This window comes from Cydia amplana, chromosome 26, assembly GCF_948474715.1.
Source record: "Cydia amplana chromosome 26, ilCydAmpl1.1, whole genome shotgun sequence".
In the NCBI taxonomy this organism is placed as follows: Eukaryota; Metazoa; Arthropoda; class Insecta; order Lepidoptera; family Tortricidae; genus Cydia; species Cydia amplana.
Genome location: NC_086094.1, coordinates 5,906,103 through 5,926,041, shown reverse-complemented (window position 1 = coordinate 5,926,041; position 19,939 = coordinate 5,906,103). Strand labels below are relative to the sequence as shown.

General features: G+C 41.8%; 2 protein-coding genes across 2 annotated transcripts; one reads left to right on the top strand and one right to left on the bottom strand.

The window, feature by feature from the left end:
• Positions 1 to 1,104: 1,104 nt before the first annotated feature.
• LOC134660082 (uncharacterized) lies at positions 1,105 to 18,244 on the bottom strand. The gene is made up of 11 exons (XM_063515782.1): positions 17,773 to 18,244; positions 15,477 to 16,820; positions 14,502 to 14,555; positions 12,851 to 14,201; positions 10,345 to 10,431; positions 8,734 to 9,104; positions 7,719 to 8,625; positions 6,347 to 6,726; positions 5,373 to 5,488; positions 2,482 to 2,632; positions 1,105 to 1,296 (listed from the first exon to the last, which is right to left on the bottom strand). The coding sequence occupies exons 1-11, from the start codon at positions 17,860 to 17,862 to the stop codon at positions 1,105 to 1,107; spliced, it is 5,043 nt and encodes a 1,680-aa protein (XP_063371852.1). The 5' UTR covers positions 17,863 to 18,244.
• Positions 18,245 to 18,563: 319 nt separating this feature from the next.
• On the top strand, positions 18,564 to 19,785 carry LOC134660314 (small ribosomal subunit protein mS35). The gene is made up of 2 exons (XM_063516059.1): positions 18,564 to 18,849; positions 18,957 to 19,785. The coding sequence occupies exons 1-2, from the start codon at positions 18,622 to 18,624 to the stop codon at positions 19,752 to 19,754; spliced, it is 1,026 nt and encodes a 341-aa protein (XP_063372129.1). The 5' UTR covers positions 18,564 to 18,621; the 3' UTR covers positions 19,755 to 19,785.
• Positions 19,786 to 19,939: the final 154 nt, after the last annotated feature.

The following is a 19,939-nucleotide window of genomic DNA, read 5'->3' as shown; positions in this document are numbered from 1 at the left end:
GGCATTTATTTGTGTGATAAGCACAGATATTTGTTCCTGAGTAATGGTTGTTTTCTATGTATTTAAGTATTTGTATATTATATATATCGTTGTCCGAGTACTCACAACAGAAGCTTTCTTGAGCTTACCGTGGGGCTTAGTCAATCTGTGTAATAATGTCCTATAATATTTATTTACGTGGCGCACTACACGATTTCATCGCGTCGCTACAAGTACATGCGGCCGACACCATTTTTGGTGTCTAGCCATAGTAGTTGCCGCGCACCGCTACGGAACGGACGCCTGCTCGCGCCTGCGCCACCTAGCGGTCATATCTGTCGTAATAGACGCGTTTTGTTAAAGAGTGAATCTTCTGTACCTAGTACTATTATTTATTCTCTGCCATGACCTTATTGCCCATATGTGACGTTATCTATGAAAAGGGACCTTATAGTCGATGGCGCTTACGCCATTATTAACGATGCTCCGGTATAAATACGAGGCCACGCGACGCCGTGCGGCGTAAGCGCCAGCGACAATAAGGTCCCTTTTCATGGATAATGCCCCCACATTAAGGTATGTACTGTATACACAATTTAAACGCTTTGTCCGTATCGATATTGTGTGACGTGGCCGTACCTCAATACCTATACAAGTACTATAAAAACTCATATTTAATTACACAAACGGGTCTACCGCGATATAATTTCATTGTTTTAACCTTTAATTCCGACGTTTCAGCTGAGTTGCACCAGCTGTGGTCACGGAAAGACTGACGTGACCAACAAATGTCAACGGAGATATTAATAAAACACCACTAAACTACCCGAAATTAGTAGTAGTAGTTTAGTGGTGTTTTAGTCTTTCCGTGACCACAGCTGGTGCAACTCAGCTGAAACGTCGGAATTAAAGGTTAAAACAATTAAATTATATCGCGTAATGTTTGTGTAATTAAACATGTGGTTGTCTGGAAGAGATCGCTTTTTAGCGATAAGACCGCCTGTTGTTTAACCTCTTCTTCCTGTATTATCCGTATTGTTTTCTGTAATGAGGTGTGCAATAAAGAGTATTTGTATTGTATTGTATGTGTACAAAACGCGAGAGTTTAAAGTGTTATATAAAAACTTAGTCATAGACAACCAGAGTCTCGTGTTCTTCCTCTATCAACAAACAATCATCATCGCTGCTGGCCACTTCCTCTTTCACCCCACTCTTACTCCCCTCCCCTTTATCCTGCATCCGCTGCAAGTCCTCTGTACCCTTGATCTTGCTGAGCAAACTCCACAGACTCGAGAGTGTGATGGACTTGCCGTGTATCTGAAAACATCAACTACTCGTAATTTTCGTCGAGACAATTCTAACGAACCCAAACACAATTAGGTTGCGTTGTTTTATCACAGTTCCCAAGGCCACCTCCGGTGTCCATCATCAAATCAGCTCGATGGTACCATAATATTGCATTGTCACCCGACTTACATGTGTATGCAAAGTTTCAGCTCAATCGGAAACCGCGAAGTGGATCAAATTTAACTTGCAAGATTCCATTACATGTTAGTTACATACAGGTCGACCTAATAAAAGCGTGTTAATAATTTTTGGCAAAAATTTAATTTTTGGTACAAGCTTTTATCGCTGACTGTACTTTTCTTACGACAGGCAACTAATACTCATCGAGAAAATTCTAAAAACCCCTAACACAATTAGATTGCAATGTTTCATCACAGAGTTCCTGTGGCCACCTCCTGTCTCCATCATCAGATCAGCTCGATGGTACCATAATATTGCATTGTCACCCGACTTACATGTGTATGCAAAATTCGGCTTCAGCTCATTCGGAAACCGGGAAGTGGATCAAATTTAACTTGCGAGATTTGATTACAGACCGACAGACAGACAACGGGATAGGTGAAACTAAATAAAAGCTTGTAAAAAAGCTTTTATCTAACAACTACTCGTAATTTTCGTCGAGACAATTCTAACGAACCCAAACACAATTAGGTTGCGTTGTTTTATCACAGTTCCCATGGCCACCTCCTGTGTCCATCATCAGATCAGCTCGATGGTAACCATAGAGAAATATAAGTAAAGAAAGAGTGGTAACTCCATACATCACTTTTCTTACCTAAATGCGAGTTATTTCGTAGTCGACATCTAACGTCTAGTAGTGGAATTATCAGTACCGCTACTTGACACCAGATGTCACAAGTTTCGCTGACGAAAAATGTACTACTAAAATAATTTACAACTAATATTATAAGCGGAAGGAGTTGAAAATAGAGTTCTGGTCGATCCGGTTATAATATTAGCTAAAGAAAGCGTTAGTTTTCGTTCGCCGCTACATCTATTATCAACTAGCAGTACTGATAATGTCCGCTACTTGCCTTGACTACGATATAACTCGCGTTTTGGTAAGAAAACTGATGTATGGAGTTACCACTCTTTCTTTACTTATATTTCTCTATGGTTTGAGTATAAAAGCTTGTTAGAATGTAATATACCAACCTGCAAAGCGTGTTTTTTCACATCGTTGAACTTCCTGTACGAGACGCCGCATATAGGGCAGTCGGCCTTCTCTTTCCGCTGTTTGTGTATGTACCACAGATGGTCCCATTTCTCGCGGAGCGACGCAAACTTCTCGCGGCAGAGCATGCATCTGAAAAAACATGTGAACAGCTGTAGGGGGCAGCACATGAGCCCCCTGTTTATTGGTGCGAAGTGTAAATGTCAAGTTTAACACATTCACTGCCACCCAGCCAAACAAGACATCCGCGCCAGGCCACAAACATGTAGTCATATAAAGCTGTAGTACCACGGTCCCGACTATCGGGTCGTCCGGCCTGGGAACGGAATCATAAAATACCTGATAGTCGGGTTTTCGGCACTGAATGTGTTAAGCTTTCAATGTAGCCCACAAGATGGCAGAACTTACAATGCACAAGAAAATGTACGTCAACTGCAGAGGGCAGCACTCTTTTTGGCGTGAAATGTCAATGTACAGTTTATGTTTCCGATTCAGGCCACAAGATGGCAGACCCTCCAACGCGCTGGCCTGCACAGTGCTGAGGGGCGGTTTTTTAATTTCGGTCGCTCGATTTCGTCACTCGAAAATCGGTGGAAAACGGCGAAATGCATTTTTTTAATACGAGCGATAGAAATTGGAAATCTAATGGTAATGACCACTCGTTTTCAATAGGCTACCTGACTAATTTTTTTTTATGGTATCAATCGATCGGGTTTGTTTTTAGGATCAAATGTCTATATGGGACCCATTGCATTAAAGTAACACAAAAATCAGAAATTGTAGTCAAAGTCCGACAGTCGCACTTCACTCGCGAAACGCCCTATACAAAACGGCCAGAGGCCGTGACGTCATCGCCCACGTTGTAGTATGGACAAAACAAGAAAATTGCGTTTTTGTCGGTGAAATATTGCGTTTATGTATATAGTTGCTATACAATTTTTTTTTGGTGAAATGTAAGGAATCGAATGGTACCCTTACTTTTATCGTTTTTGGAAGTAAAAAAAACTTAAATTTTGAAACTTTCAGGTCCTGTATTTTTGTAATTTTTCAATATTTTATTTTAATATCTCGTTTGCTATCTATTTTACTAGATTTTGTTATAAAATTCAACATGTGTCAACATCCCTATTCTATTAGTAGAATTTAAATGCCTAACAGTAGTGGAGATATTATTCAACGAAATACACGAAATCGAGCGGTCGAAATTCAAAAAGCGGCCAAGTGCGAGTCGGACTCGCCCATGAAGGGTTCCGTATGTAGGCGATTTATGACGTATAAAAAAAAACTACTTACTAGATTTCGTTCAAACCAATTTTCGGTGGAAGTTTACATGGTAATGTACATCATATATTTTTTTTAGTTTTATCATTCTCTTATTTTAGAAGTTACAGGGGGGGGGGACACACATTTTACCACTTTGGACGTGTCTCTCGCGCAAACTATTCAGTTTAGAAAAAAAAATGATATTAGAAACCTCAATATCATTTTTGAAGACCTATCCATAGATACCCCACACGTATGGGTTTGATGAAAAAAAAATTTTTGAGTTTCAGTTCGAAGTATGGGGAACCCCAAAAAATTATTGTTTTTTTTTTCTATTTTTGTGTGAAAATCTTAATGCGGTTCACAGAATACATCTACTTACCAAGTTTCAACAGTATAGTTCTTATAGTTTCGGAGAAAAGTGGCTGTGACATACGGACGGACAGACAGACGGACAGACGGACAGACAGACAGACATGACGAATCTATAAGGGTTCCGTTTTTTGCCATTTGGCTACGGAACCCTAAAAATCGGCCACCTGGGGCCCGTTTCTAAAAGCTTGTAACTTGTAATACAAGCGGGTGTCACTTTATGACAGCTTTTGTTATAAAGGGACTTCCACTTGTATTACAAGTTACAAGCTTTTGAGAAACGGGCCCCTGAACGCCACGCGATCGTGCACGGCGCATCATAGCCAACCTCGTTGGGCGGTGAAAAGGTTAAAGAGCCCACACAGGTACCTGAACTTGGTGAGTATCTTGTCGTGGTGCTGCCGGTAGTGCCGCTTGTAGGAGCGGTCGTGGAACACGCGCTGGCACTGGTCGCAAGTTATGGGTTAAAAGGTTAAAGAGGCCACACAGGTACCTGAACTTGGTGAGTATCTTGTCGTGGTGCTGCCGGTAGTGCCGCTTGTAGGAGCGGTCGTGGAACACGCGCTGGCACTGGTCGCAAGTTATGGGTTAAAAGGTTAAAGAGGCCACACAGGTACCTGAACTTGGTGAGTATCTTGTCGTGGTGCTGCCGGTAGTGCCGCTTGTAGGAGCGGTCGTGGAACACGCGCTGGCACTGGTCGCAAGTTATGGGTTAAAAGGTTAAAGAGGCCACACAGGTACCTGAACTTGGTGAGTATCTTGTCGTGGTGCTGCCGGTAGTGCCGCTTGTAGGAGCGGTCGTGGAACACGCGCTGGCACTGGTCGCAAGTTATGGGTTAAAAGGTTAAAGAGGCCACACAGGTACCTGAACTTGGTGAGTATCTTGTCGTGGTGCTGCCGGTAGTGCCGCTTGTAGAAGCGGTCGTGGAACACGCGCTGGCACTGGTCGCACGTTATCGGTTAAAAGGTTAAAGAGCCCACACAGGTACCTGAACTTGGTGAGTATCTTGTCGTGGTGCTGCCGGTAGTGCCGCTTGTAGAAGCGATCGTGGAACACGCGCTGGCACTGGTCGCACGTTATCGGTTAAAAGGTTAAAGAGCCCACACAGGTACCTGAACTTGGTGAGTATCTTGTCGTGGTGCTGCCGGTAGTGCCGCTTGTAGGAGCGGTCGTAGAACACGCGCTGGCACTGGTCGCAAGTTATCGGTTAAAAGGTTAAAGAGCCCACACAGGTACCTGAACTTGGTGAGTATCTTGTCGTGGTGCTGCCGGTAGTGGCGCTTGTAGAAGGAGCGGTCGTAGAACACGCGCTGGCACTGGTCGCACGTTATAGGGTCTGTTTCCATGTGCATCTGTGGAAAAAACGACCTATTAGGATCTGATACTGGGGCGTCTGGCAGCTGTTCATTGGTGGATGTCAGAGTAACAGACCAGAGGCTTTAAACTACATTTCTATTTCTTAGAAAATTATAGTTGCCAAAATTTACTGACATACAGAAAACTGTTAAGCTTACTGCTATTTATGGGGGTTTTCAGAACAAATGGTACCCTTAACCTTTTTTTCGAAACCTAACAATGGGTTATTTCGACTCACGAGGACAGAAAACAAAGGAATAAAGTGTCCCCAGTCTTTCAAACAAATTTTGGGTGTCAGTTTTGTGACGGTCTATACAAAATGTATGTGAAAAAGCGTCACAAAACTGTTTTTTTTTTTGACGAGGTTAACACTCTATCAATTTACTCTCTACTATAGATGGTAAAACCAATTTTTCAGTAAATACATACAGAAATATAGTAAGACATGAGTGCTCACTCCGTACATCAGTTCAGACTATTAATTTCAGTGTCTACATCTAGCATCGAGTAGCGGAACTATCAGTACTGCTACTTGACAATAGATGTAGCACCGACCGGAAAGTCTTATCTCAACAGCATAAGACTTTCCGGTCGGTGCTACATCTATTGTCAAGTAGCAGTACTGATAGTTCCGCTACTCGATGCTAGATACTAATAGTCTTTTTGGTACTAAAACTGATGTATGGAGTGAGCACTCTATGTATTTTTTTGTCTATGGTAAATAGGAACAAAAAAAACTACACTCATCCTTTTCTTTTGGGTGCTAGTACTAGTGTAAGACAAAGATAGTATGACTCTCTCTATGTTTGAAATAAGACAGTCCTTTGACTCACTATATAACTATTACAACTAACCTGTATATGTTTCTCCAAAGACGCTTTCGCTTGGAACTTCTTACTGCAAATATCACATATGTACGCCTTCAAATTATGTATCTTCTTATGTTTAGTGAAATTACTAGAATCACTGAACGTTTTATTACATAACCCACATTTGTATATAGGTAAGTTCGCGTGATCTCTCATATGTTTCTTGTAATTATCTGGTTTCTTGTGTAGGTCCCCGCATATTTGGCATTTGAGCATCTGGTTGGTGAGTATGTTGGCGTAAGCGTCTTCTAGAAGATGCTCGACTAGATGGCGCTTTGTGTCGTTCTTGCGCTCGAAGACACGGGAACACACGATGCAGGCTTTCGCGCGCCGGTTCTCGTTGGTGTACTGTTTGGTGAGGGTCTCTGGTGATTGGAGGAAATAATTAAAAAGTATTCAATAAAAAAATAAAAAACTAGCTACGCTTTTTTTGCTTTACATCGTTTTGGAAAATAGATGATATTCTTCAAACTGAAGTGCTGGTGGCCTAGCGGTAAGAGCGTGCGACTTGCAATCCGGAGGTCGCGGGTTCAACCCCGGCTCGTACCAATGAGTTTTTCGGAACTTATGTACGAAATATCATTTGATATTTACCAGTCGCTTTTCGGTGAAGGAAAACATCGTGAGGAAACCGGACTAATCCCAATACGGGCCTAGTTTACCCTCTGGGTTGGAAGGTCAGATGGCAGTCGCTCTCGTAAAAACTAGAGCCTACGCCAATTCCTGGGATTAGTTGCTAAGCGGACCTCAGGCTCCCATGGGCCGTGGCCAAAATGCCGGGACAACGCGAGGAAGATAATATTCTTCAAACTGCAGGATCGATTTTTATCAAACACCATAAGGAAACTAGCTTTAACGTAAAAAAACGCATCGCAAGTGGTCTATCCGTTGGAGAGCTACACACACAGTCCCATACAGAGAGACAGACAGACAGACATTGGCGTCAAACATATAACACCCCTCTCTTTGCATTGTGGGTTAAAAACAGACGAAACTGGGTGCTTTTTAGGGTTCCGTACCCAAAAGACATACGAAACCCTCCGCATTCCGTTTGTCTGTCTGTCTGTCACAGGGCTGTGACTCAAAGAACCATAACGACAGGCGACAACCAAAATTGCATAAAATAATTCAACAAATTAACCTTATTTTATTGCCAGTACGGTTCATTATGGTATAATAGACTAGCGACCCGCCTCGGCTTCTCGTTAACAAATTATACATAAACCTTCCTCTTGAATCACTTTATCTATTAAAAAAACCGCATCAAAATCCGCTGCGTAGTTTTAAAGATCTAAGCATACATAGACAGACAGCGGGAAGCGACTTTGTTTTATATGTAGTGAAGCGATCATATTACCTAAGACTTCCTTCAGCGAGCTTGCATTAAGAGACCGTTCACCGTTCTCTCCAACCTTTATATTTTCCTGCGGAGCCTTCCCCGCTGGCTCAAGCAGCTTTAGGTGCCGCTCCCAATGCTCGAACCATTTCTCCTGATCGACCGTCTCCTTACAATTCTTACACTCATACACTTTACAGTTATCAATGTCTTCGCAGCTTTTTATAAGTTGCAGCTTAAAGAACTGCGCTTTCAAATGGCCGTTCAAATGTGGCATCAGTTTAGTTAGACTTTCGAAATTTTGACCGCATTGCGGGCACGACATGTACCGGTAGCCATGCTTTTCAAAATGTAAAGCGTACTTTTTTAAAGTAGCGAATCCTCTGTCACATTTCGTGCAATTATAGTAGACATCAGAAATGAATTCTTGAGCGATAGGCTTGCTGCAATGATTATTAGTATGCTCCTTATATTCTCTGTGGAATCCTGAGAAATCGCACTTATTACATTTGTAGATTTTCCTCTTTCTATAACCGGCTTTCAGTATGACTTCTGGTTCTAAATTTAACGAGCTCAAATCTGAAGTTTCACTGACACTCTGACTTGAAGTATTAGGGCTCACCGCTATTGGATCCTCACCTTCATGGGCTACGTCTTTTTCTTGTTTCACCGACTCTAGCACTGTTTTAGATATCTGGAATACTGTAGAATGTTCCGAGTTGTCTGTTATTTCTTCTGCAAAAGCGCTTGAAGCTTTAAAAACTTTGGATATGTCAGTATCCGTGTTTGACATTTGTAGTAAATTCGTGAGTTCCTTCGTAGCCTGCGCCGCTTCGTCATCTGACAGTTTTTCCTCTTTGACAATATCAGGTTTGATATCGAGAAATTCTGTCAATTCTGCCATTATGTTATTCATGTCTTTACGATCCTCATTTTCTTCAGTTACATCTTTTTCTTTGCTAACATCTTTTTCTTTGCTAACATCTTTTTCTTTGTTAACTTCTTTTTCTTTGTTAACTTCTTTTTCTTTGCTAACGTCTTTTTCTTTGTTAACTTCTTTATCTTTGTTAAAATCTTTTTCCTTACTAACTGGATTTTGAGCGCCTGGTGCGACTTCTGTTATCTTTTCCTCTTCAATATCCATTTTTTCTACTTTAATTGCCTTTTCGCTGATTCCTGTTAGTTTTTCAGGTAACGGCACTGTTATATTTATAGGTACCAGTGGTGGTATGTTTACAGTTTCATCTTTTTCTTGTTTTATCCGTACAGGAGTGATATCTGTAGGCTCGGCGTCTGGTCTCATAGTGATTGTATCGTCGTGAGCTATAGTTGTATTTGTCAATTGAGATTCATCATCGTCGGTTTTATGAGGCTTGTTTTTATGTACTGGCACGTAGACACGAACATCTGTAAAGAAAAAGTTTATTTTATAAAATAGGTCGTACTGTGATTGATATATTGGAATATAAAGACTTCTAAACTACACGTTTTCGCTTAAGCGCTATATGTATAACGTCGTAAGCGCTATACGTCAAGAAGTACGTAAGGGAGTTACGTTATCAAATCTACACTATATAGGTCTTTAAACTCTGCTTATAAATGCGTTTAATGGCCAAAACACCCGCCTAATGAAGCACGGCTCTTTTAATGTGTGAATTGTATGTCAAATGTACTTAAATGTGCAAGTTACAGAGACTTTTAAAAAAGTTGTCGAAAATTTCCATCTTGGAAACGGAATATTTCGATCCCCATACAAAAATATGAGAGGTTTCCTATGAGGTGTAATTTTTATACAAATATAATTGGCTACTTTCCTACTAGTCAAATCAGCTTCTTTTTTAGAACTGTCAAAACGATTTGCTAATATGGAATTAATATGAAAACGTGAGTAGTGACGTCACGGTAAACTCGCCTACTTTTTGTACTTCCATCCGATTTATTAAATAGAAATTGTGTTTAAAAATAACTTCTATCTATGTTTTTCTAATAATTATCTGGTGCTTTATTCCATGCACGGTGTGAAATAATTTATTTCAAGTAAAGTACCCAATTCCGAATATTCAAATGTAAAACAAACAATCAGTATTTAATTTAATGCATTTACTGCCAGCGCAACGCGCTACGCTTGTAACCGATGACGGTTCATTCGCTTGGCAACGAACAGAGCACCCGCCTAGCGGGTCGCCTGAACGTGTTAAGTTCGAAAAGTGTATAATGTGTGTAATACAAGTGTACTAATTTTATCATACTGACTACATATCTATTAACAGTATAAGTGTCTTGGCTATAGCTGTAAACTTATACTTAGTGTTTGCCTGAATAAAGAATAAACATTAGATGTACTTACATAGAAGGTAGCATCCTATAGAAGTGGTATACGCGTGCCTCCGTGAGGGACAAAACATACGCAATGCGACGCTATGATTGGTCGAATTTATTTGTTATGGTGGGCAACAAATCAATTCGACCAATCATGCATCTAATTTACGGTGGGGAATAAAAAAAAAAGTGAGACTGTGACAAGGACAAACAATAATAGCTCTTTCGCTGCTACTCCTACTGAAAGATACATAAGACTATCCCGTTCTGTCAGTTACCCCACCACTCATGCCCAACCCAGTTTAATACTAGATTCATGTGTACTTACGTGATACTGTCTCGCCTCGTGTGAGTTTGAAGCCCTCTTTACTAGTTGATTTAGCGGTGGTCGATTTTAGTACGGGCTTCGGAGTATCTAAAAAATATATGCTTTCAGATTATACATGTATTAACACATTCAGTGCCGAAAACACGACTATCGGGTATTTTATGATTTCGTTCCCAGGCCGGACGATCCGATAGTCGGGATCGTGGTACTACAGCTTTATATGACGGCATTTTTGTGGCCTGACGCGGATGTCTTGTTTGGCTGGGTGGCAGTGAATGTGTTAAATAAATAAATATCTATTTCGAGTAACTATATCAATTAGTTAGAATAGAATCTACATTTCATAGAAATAAATAATTAATAGGGCAATGTTTCTAGATGTATCTACCTACCTATTAACCTAGTTTTCTTTTGGATTAGAAAAATAACGGTAGAATCGCACTTTTCTGTATTAATATGGCAAACTGAAACGTTTAACGCCGCGCCTATCGTGCGAGGCGCGTCATCGTGAACCTTGTCGTAATGCACGAAGGTTGATATTGGGCTGAAGCCGCGCAAGTCAGATGACGTCTTTGAGAGTTTTGCTCTAGAGAGCACAAATGACCGTAGTTATGCAGAAAACGACCAACTCAATTTTTTTATCTATGCAAAAAGCGACCAAAGCCACTGAGTTAGGGTGTACGAGGGGCGTTCAAAATATTCTCGGTATTGATATCTTACAACCTCTTCTAAAATTTCTTTCGTTACTGGCCGCTAAGGTTTATTCATTGACATTAAAAAAAAGTATAATTCGAACCGAGATGTTCTTTTGTTTTTCTGCAATTGCTGAACAAACATGAACATCATGTGGGAATTGACAATGTTAACTAAATTAGAACATCGATGCGTGATAAAATTCTTGACAAAACAGGGTAAAAATCAAAAAACCATAAAAGAGGAAACGGATTGTGTTTACCGTGAGTCTGCTCCTTCTTTATCTACCATTCAAAAGTGGTCAAGCGAGTTTAAACGTGGAAGGGAGAGTGTTGAAGACGACCCTAGACCTGGCCGGCCTGTAGTAGCTACTTCACAAGAAAATATTGATAAAGTGGAAAAACTTATATTGGAAGATGGTCGAGTGAAGGTAAAATCTATAGCACAAGTAACCAATCTCTCTATTGGTACCGTACATGATATTATACATGACCATCTTAATATGTCAAAAGTAAGTGCAAGATGGGTTCCGCGAATGCTGACTCGGCTTCAAAAAGACATGCGTGTAGCTTGTTGTTCCGATTTTATTGACCTGTGCGGTGAAAATCCTGATGAGGTGCTGCAAAGAATAGTTACTGGAGATGAAACCTGGGTTCATCATTATGACCCAGAGAGTAAACAAGAGTCCATGCAGTGGCACATTAAGGGTTCAGCTCATCCCAAGAAGTTCAAGGTCATCCCTTCAGCTGGCAAGGTCATGGCCACGATATTTTGGGATTGTGAAGGAGTATTACTGATCGATTATAAAGAAAAAGGTGTAAATATCACAGGACAGTACTACGCTAACATTCTACGTCAATTAAAGGATGCAATCAAAGAAAAGAGGCGAGGAAAGTTAACCAAAGGTGTTATGCTTCTGCATGACAACGCCCCCGTCCATACTGCTCATATTGCCAAGGCAGCTATTGTTGAATGTGGGTTTGAAACTGTTACTCACCCACCGTATAGTCCGGACTTAGCCCCCAGCGACTTCTTTTTGTTCCCCAATCTTAAAAAGGATCTGCGTGGAAATAAATTTTCCGATGATGAAGCATTGAAGGCGGCAGTGGAGGAGCATTTTTACACCAAAGATAAAAAATATTTTTATGCAGGATTAAAAAAATAATTGATCGATCTTTTAAGTGTATGAACATAGGGGGGGAGTATATTGAAAAATAAAAATATCAAACTTTTCGTACTTGTTTGTTTTCATTCTCATACCGAGAATATTTTGAACACCCCTCGTAAATCACTTTGACAAAAATAAAAAGTTGGTCGCTTACTACAGAACTACTGTCAAATATATCACTTCTTGCACACTTACTAGAACAACTATGACCCACAATTTAATTTGTTCTAATACGTATTGATTGGCAGCGCCATCTCTCTCGCTAACTACCTTTTTTTTTTTTTTTTTTTTTTTTTTTGACGGAGTGGGAATGCACGCACGCACGGTGTGTGGGACTCGCCGCTCCTTGTCCCTCTCTTGGCGAGAGGGGGGGAGAAATTGGCCCTACCCACTAAACCCACTCCGGCGTTTCATCCTCTTTGCCGTTCGTGAGGGCACACTGGGATCGATATCATACCACCACGGCGCCCTCCGGCAGCCCCGGCTTATTGCCAGGGCACCCTCACAATGCAGGGGGGGGATCAGAAACGCTTGATCCCCACCCTTACGACGTGTGTGGGGCCGTGCAATGCAGGTTCGGTACCCGCCGGCCCCACTAGGGCTCGAGGCGAGCATATGCCCTTCGCCTTCGACCCTGCCGCCTGCGTCGAAGAGGAAGCGCGTCAGCAGCCGCTTCTCGCTCCCTTTCCGCCTCCTCCTTCTGCGACATAACCTCTTCGCAGAAGGAGGCCACCGCTTCCCATTTCCTCTCGCTACCCAGCATCGCCGCTATTATGCTGTGTAGCGAGAGGTCCGCCACCCCCGTCGCTGCCCTGAGGAAAGCTCTTTCCACGGCCCAGCGATTACACTCCTCCAGAGTGTGCTGAGCCGTGTCATCCGCTGCGCCACATTCGTGGCACTGAGGCCCCGGCTCCCTCTGTATTTTGTGCAGGTAGTGTCCAAAACAGCCGTGTCCGGACACCACCTGCGTCACCCTATATGTCAGGGCCCCCTTGCCCCGATCCACCCACTCGTCCATTATCGGGAGAATAGCCCCTATGGTTCGGGTTCCATAGTGGCTATCCTCCAAGGCCTCCCTCCATCTCTCTCGCAGGCGCTCCGCGGCTCCCCGCATCACCCTCTCGGCCTCCTCCGCGTCTGGGAGCTCCCCACGCCTCCTGGCTTCCGCCCTCAGCCGGTACCTGTCCGCCAGCACCCCTGCGTCCAGCTCCCAAGGCGGGGTGCCGGCAAGGAGGCATGCTGCTGCGTGAGAGGTGGTGCGGTAGGCCCTCACCATCCTCTGGGCCAGCACCCTCTGTGGCCGACGGAGCAATGCCCTCGCGCGTCCCGTCAGTCGTCCAGCCCAAATTGGCGCTCCGTAGAGCGCCATGCTCCGGACGATCCCCGCATATAGCCGCCTACATGGGGCATTCGGCCCCCCCAGATTAGGCAGTAGGCGGCCCAGAGCCGAGGCAGCACCAACGAGACGAGGAGCCAGTCTCGCAAAGTGCTCCTCGAAGGACCATCTTCTGTCCAGGACAAGGCCCAAGTACTTAATGTGGGCCTTGACCTGGACAGCTTCGCCCCCCACCCTCACTGCAGTGCCCGCCGGCAGCTGCCCCCACGCCCTCATTCGCCCGAGGACCATGGCCTCGGTCTTCGGCAGTGCGACCCTAAGCCCCAGGAGTCCTATGCGGTGCACCGTGAGCTCGGTCGCTACCGCTGCCCTTCTGAGCACCTCTTCCAGCTGCTTTCCCCGTACGGCCACCAGTGTGTCGTCCGCATAACATACGGTGACCATGCGTGGAAGCTGCGACCCCCGGATCACCCAGTCGTAACCGAGGTTCCACAGGAGGGGACCCAGGACAGACCCCTGTGGGACCCCACACACCATGGCCCTCGCGCCCCGGACACCTCTCTGCTCATAGAGCACTACCCGCCCCGTCAGGTATTGCTGTATGACGCGCCTCAGATAATGAGGCACTCCATGGTAGCGGAGTGCCTCCCCTCTCGCTAACTACCTGAGATGATCCAGTTAGAAGGCCGAACCAAACTGTTCTAACTTAGGGGTAGCCAGGGCGCGCCATAAGCCTTCAGTATGAAGTGCATATATGTACTTGGAAAAATTCGACCTATACCGCTGTGGCCCGGTGGCCGAATGGCTCAGGCACCTGCCGCGATAGTAGAGGACGCTGGTTTGATTCCAGCCTCGGTCACTTTTTCTTAGTATATGACATTTATTTCAGGTTAACAATGACCCACTTCCAGGGCATGAGGAACAGGAAATAAATGATTTATGATTTATTTAAAAAATATTTAACTTACTTTTATCGACCATACACTGCTGCAGCATTATTGTTGGAATAATTATCTGGAATAAAAAAAAAATGTTTATGCTTAAGTAATAATAAGTTAGGGCACTGATTTAAACTTTCACGATTTTTACACATTATTAAATTGTACAACGGGACTTAATCGCGTATCTAAGTTTTTAAGATTTACCTCCGACGTTTCGAGGACGGCGTTGTCCCAGTGGTCTCGGAGAAGACAGCGTTAAATACGCGGTTAAGTCCCGTTGTACAATTTAATAATAAGTTAGGGATTAGAAAAGCCAAAAATTAGAAATGGAATAGATTTGTGCCAAAAAAAAAACATTTAAGAATTGACGCTTGTTGCCGACTGTTCATTTCTTCCAATATCTATAAAAAAAAATAAGTTAGGGAATGTCTTCTAAGACCCTTTTGACGTAACAGCACGTGATCCGGTAGCTGCATTCAGTGCCCCATTGAAAACTCCACCGTGTATATTTGAAATTTGATATGTTATCAACTGTGTAATGCTACAGAATAAAATAATAGTACTAGGTACAGAAGATTCGCTCTCTAACAAAACGCGTCTATTACGACGGATATGACCGCTAGGTGGCGCAAGCGCGAGCAGGCGTCCGTTCCGTAGCGGTGCGCGGCAACTACTATGGCTAGACACCAAAATTGGTGTGGGCCGCATGTAGCATAGAGAAAAAAATACATAGAGTGCTCATTCCATACATCTGTTTTAGTACCAAAAAGACTATTAGCATCTAGCATTGAGTAGCAGAACTATCAGTACTGCTACTTGACAATAGATGTAGCAGTAATGATAGTTCCGCTACTCGATGCTAGATGTAGACGCTGAAATTAATAGTCTGAACTGATGTATGGAGTGAGCACTCTTGTCTTACTTATTTCTCTATGCATGTAGGTACTTGTAGCGACGCGATATCGCGGAGTGAGCCACGCCTGGTAATGCTTACCTTGTCTGTTTTCGGCCTTCTCGCATCAAACCTCTTATGATACTTGGTGACATGGTTCCTCATCGCTTCATCGCTCGCAAACACCTTGATCTTCTTGCACACCAGACACCGATGCACCAACAGGAACTGTTCACTATGCAACGCATAGTGCTCCGCTGCCATACAACTTTTCACCAAATACTTATCGCAAAGTCTACACTGCACTATTTTGTCCCACATCTTATAATGATGCTCTAGCATTTGTTTATTCTGAAATTTTCTAAAGCAATGCTTGCATTCCGTGACAAAGTTCTTCTTCAAACACACATGGAAGTAGAAGTTAGAATAGTTTTGCTCGCAATCTTTGCATGTCTTGAACACGGTGACTATAGGTTCGTCTGATCGCACTTTGTGGCATATGATCATATGCTCTTCCAAATCAGGGTTACTTAAGAAAAGAGTTTTACATACTTCGCAGGAGAAATCGGAGAATGAGTATTCTTTTCCCGCTCTAGAGATCGCTAGGACTCTTATGGGATTCCGAGGGCATCCGCCTTCATGTTTAGTTAAAGTTCTACACGTTTGAAATCTCTCATCGCAATAGTTGCAGTAGTAATATACATCCGTAGCTCTCTTATTAGTCAAATGGTGGTTATAAGTTTTAGCACATTTAGTGCATTTTCCATGTATTTCAACGTCTTTAACGCCCGGTGTGTCGCCTTCGTACGCAACTATATCACACTCCAAGTTTCTAGTTTGAATTTGCAGTTTATACGTTGTATGCTGAGATAAATGTGTAACAAAGTCTGTGTATGTCCACCAACCGTTGTCGCAAATATAGCATTTATAGCAGTAAGGACTCTCTCTAGCTCTAGTAACTACTGTCCACTGCTTCCATCTACAAAGTACGTCTTGTAAGAGGATCTCTTTAGGAGCTTTCTTGAATTCCATAGGAGATTTCTCATGGAACGCCCGCCCCCATTGATTCCTACAATGCATCACAACTTCTAGCTCCTTTGGGTACTTCCTATGCAGTATAACTAGCATTTTCTGCAATTTCTTCACATCTACAACGCAAGTTTTCTCTTCCTCGGTCACTGGAACGGTAAGTTTCTGTTCCAGAAGTAAACTATTATCAGCAAAATCTAAGTTTTGTGTGTTCTCCGCAGTGTCTTCCGATTCTTTGGACAGACTGAAGAGATACTTCATGTAGTCGGGGGCGTCCTCATCCGGGGCTGCGGTGTCCATGCCCTCGATTTCCACTTCCACTGAGAATTTATGCGTAGATGGGTTGTGTTCATGCGGGATGTAGTCTTCTGGTTCTTTCTTGATTTTTTCTAGAAGGAGTTTCTTTTGGGCTGGCTGCTGCAATATGAGACAGAATAGTTTATAAATGTGTTTAAAAAAATTGGATATGTCACCTAAGCAGAGCCATAGGTTCCGCCCACAAAGGCTTGGCTTATGTAGTGAGTATGTCTTAATAATAAATAAATAAAAAAGCCTTTTATTTCTGGATAACAAAACTAATTTAAACGTAATTTATCTATATCGATAATTACTCCAGAACCGTCTTATTAAGCAGTCTCATAATTATCTTGTTCTCAATGTACAGTCTCCATCAGATATATCTGCGCGACCAAAGTACTTAAAATTATATGAACATGTACTTTACCGACTAGATAATAGAGTTTTTGTTCAGATATTTGTGAACAGATTCACCATTCCGATATATCTGATGGCGACTGTACCAGGGGCTGCTAAAAAATCTAGATACCTATTATTACCTACTACTATGTAACTGAATTGAACCATGTAATGGTATCAGTTTAATTTGGCATAGTAAATAATTCATTTTCATCTTCAATGTCATGATACGCTCAGGAATTCTATAAAAATAATCGAAAATTTAGAAGGTATATACGTGTCTTCCATCACGCATGCGTAAAACATGTAATTAAAGTAAAACTTAAAATCATTAATTTATTAAGGAACATTACGATTTACAAAACTAATAATTCGAATGTGTATAATGTTAGATGTTTAGAATGCCTCATACGTGCTTACAATGTACCTATTTTATTAAAATAATGTACATCGTAACTTGAATCTATGACGTCTACCCACATCCGAGTACGTAGCATATCTTTGTCAATGTAGTAATTTAAATTTATTTAAGTTACGTAAAAATGGGGGTACTACTGATTTTCAAACTAACCATTCTTAATTGAAAATTAATTCTAATCCGTATAATAAAATAACATGTGTCACAGCAATTATTTCGCGTACCCACAAACTGCATTCTTACAAAATGGCCTACCTGCAAAACCGATTCATCTTCGACATAGTCAACACATTCCCTCGGCACTAGTTTAGATTTTCTGCACCTTTTTCGATTGTTTTCAGTCATTTTTAAGCACTCATATTTTTATTTCTCAAATAAGTTACCATGAGATTCTGATGGAAAATTCAACGAAATTCTCAAATAAGTACACGCAATACAGCTTTTTGTGAACTTATGAAGTGAATGACATTTGTTACGGTTTAACTGAATTTGTTTCTATTGTCCGTAGTTATCGATAGAAATAGTCGGATCTCTCTTTCTTTTCCGAAATATTTGCGTTGATACTAGCGCCAATGTGACAGTTAACAAATACATCTCATTTCAGTCGCATAGTAATTGAGGTGACTCCACGCGGGTAGTTGGCGAGAAAGTACTGTACGTTTTGAAACTACATATATGTATGATAGCGTATGTCGATCACAATTTAGGAACAGATTTTTTAGACTAAATTAACGTTTCTATCACGACTCGGACACTCCTTAAGATTCAAACATTTACTTTTTGTAACAATGAATGTATAGAATGTCTATGTATACTTTTCATTCAAGTTTGGCACTGGCGGAAGAGTGTTGCATCAGAAAAAAAAAATCACAGTTATATTTATATATTTAGTATTTTATTCCATAGGTTCATACGATGAGATTGATGAGTAAATTACGAATAAATAAGTGTATATTATATTGTAAGAAAGTTTTGAATAATGTATTAAGCATAGGCAAGCAACACCAGCCATGAGTCAAAAAGAAGAAGATGGCCGATAATAACCATAACCTATAAAAAATGGCACTATAATAACAATAGAATTTGTTTAAAATAAGCTTAAACATGAGTGTATTTATTAAGCATTACAAGCCTAACAACCTTGTGACTGTATTTAACGCGAAAATATGGCGGTCGAGTTCCACTGCAGCCGATGTAACCTTAAAAAAGGATGAAGAAGAGGAAGAGTTTAGAGTTTTAGATATTATGCGAAAAACGCAAAGACAACAGCGTAAAGTTGCCCGGAGAGTCGATGTGCAGCCTGACAGAGGAGATAGGATGGCCACTGACCAGGTATTTGAAAATAAAGTTCATAAATGTAACCTAAGTCACTCAATCTGCGTACTATTTAACTGTGGATGGTAGAATAGTCTTTAATTTGATTAAACTTATTGTTTCAGAACTGGGGTAACGTCTGGCCAGGTCCAAAAACCTTTCACCCATCGTCAGTGCCTCTGCCGCTGCGTCAGGGCTACGTGCCAAAAGGAATGGCTCCGCCGGGCAAAAAGGCTAACGCTGAACTCATGAAGATACCTAACTTCCTCCACCTTACTCCACCGGTCATCAAAGCTCAATGTGAAGCCATCAAAAGCTTCTGCACCGAATGGCCGAAACAACTGAACTCCGAAGAAGCCATTGAAAAGCATTATCCTCAAGAGATTATAACTTCCGATTACTGCCACGCCAGTCCGTCAATCCGTAACCCGTTGGCTAGGATAGTCACTCTAAGAATAAAGCTGTCTTCGTTAAACTTGGACAAGCATGCTCGTGACAAGTTCCTCCGACTAGTAGGAGACCGTTATGATGACAAGACAGATTTAGTCACTATCACTGCTGACCGATGTCCGCTTCGCAAACAGAACTTGGATTATGTTAACTATCTTTTAACGGCACTCTATCACGAGTCATGGAATGTTGAAGATTGGGAGAAAACTAAAACTGAATCGGATATGGAATATTATGATTTTAACTTAAATAAATCTAAGAAGAATTTGATAAACTGGCATTTAAGATCAAATAATGAGGAGCTTAATTTATCTGAAGATGATTATAACAATTTTGATGTTTCGAAGATCCCAAATGGTCCCGGATATGTTGAAGCGTTGTCAAATTTGATGAACGGGGGTGAAAGTGATGCCACGTTGAAGCAATATGGGTCATCGGTCCGGAAACTTTTGGGGCTGCCTGAGAAAGTGTAGAATTTGTATAAATAAATGGTAATTTAGTGTTTTTGTATAATTTCATTTGTTTTATCATGACCTTTCTACTTAACTGAAATAGTCAGTGACTTAGTTACGATATGGTTATATTTTAGTAGCAAGTAGCTTGATGTGGGACTTGATATCTATTTTAATAACTTACTTTTTACCAGAGTTTTTAGCGT

What these genes read in the sequence shown, in the direction of transcription:
- LOC134660082 (XM_063515782.1), bottom strand. Translation starts at nt 17,862, where the DNA reads ATGACTGAAAACAATCGAAAAAGGTGCAGAAAATCTAAACTAGTGCCG. An exon ending in GAAGGCCGAAAACAGACAAG is followed by an intron (nt 14,556 to 15,476) that starts GTAAGCATTACC and finishes TTTTTATTCCAG; the next exon opens with ATAATTATTCCAACAATAAT. An exon ending in TGGTCGATAAAAGTAAGTTA is followed by an intron (nt 14,202 to 14,501) that starts AATATTTTTTAA and finishes CATCTCAGGTAG; the next exon opens with TTAGCGAGAGGGGAGGCACT.
- LOC134660314 (XM_063516059.1), top strand. Translation starts at nt 18,622, where the DNA reads ATGAGTGTATTTATTAAGCATTACAAGCCTAACAACCTTGTGACTGTA. An exon ending in ATAGGATGGCCACTGACCAG is followed by an intron (nt 18,850 to 18,956) that starts GTATTTGAAAAT and finishes TTATTGTTTCAG; the next exon opens with AACTGGGGTAACGTCTGGCC.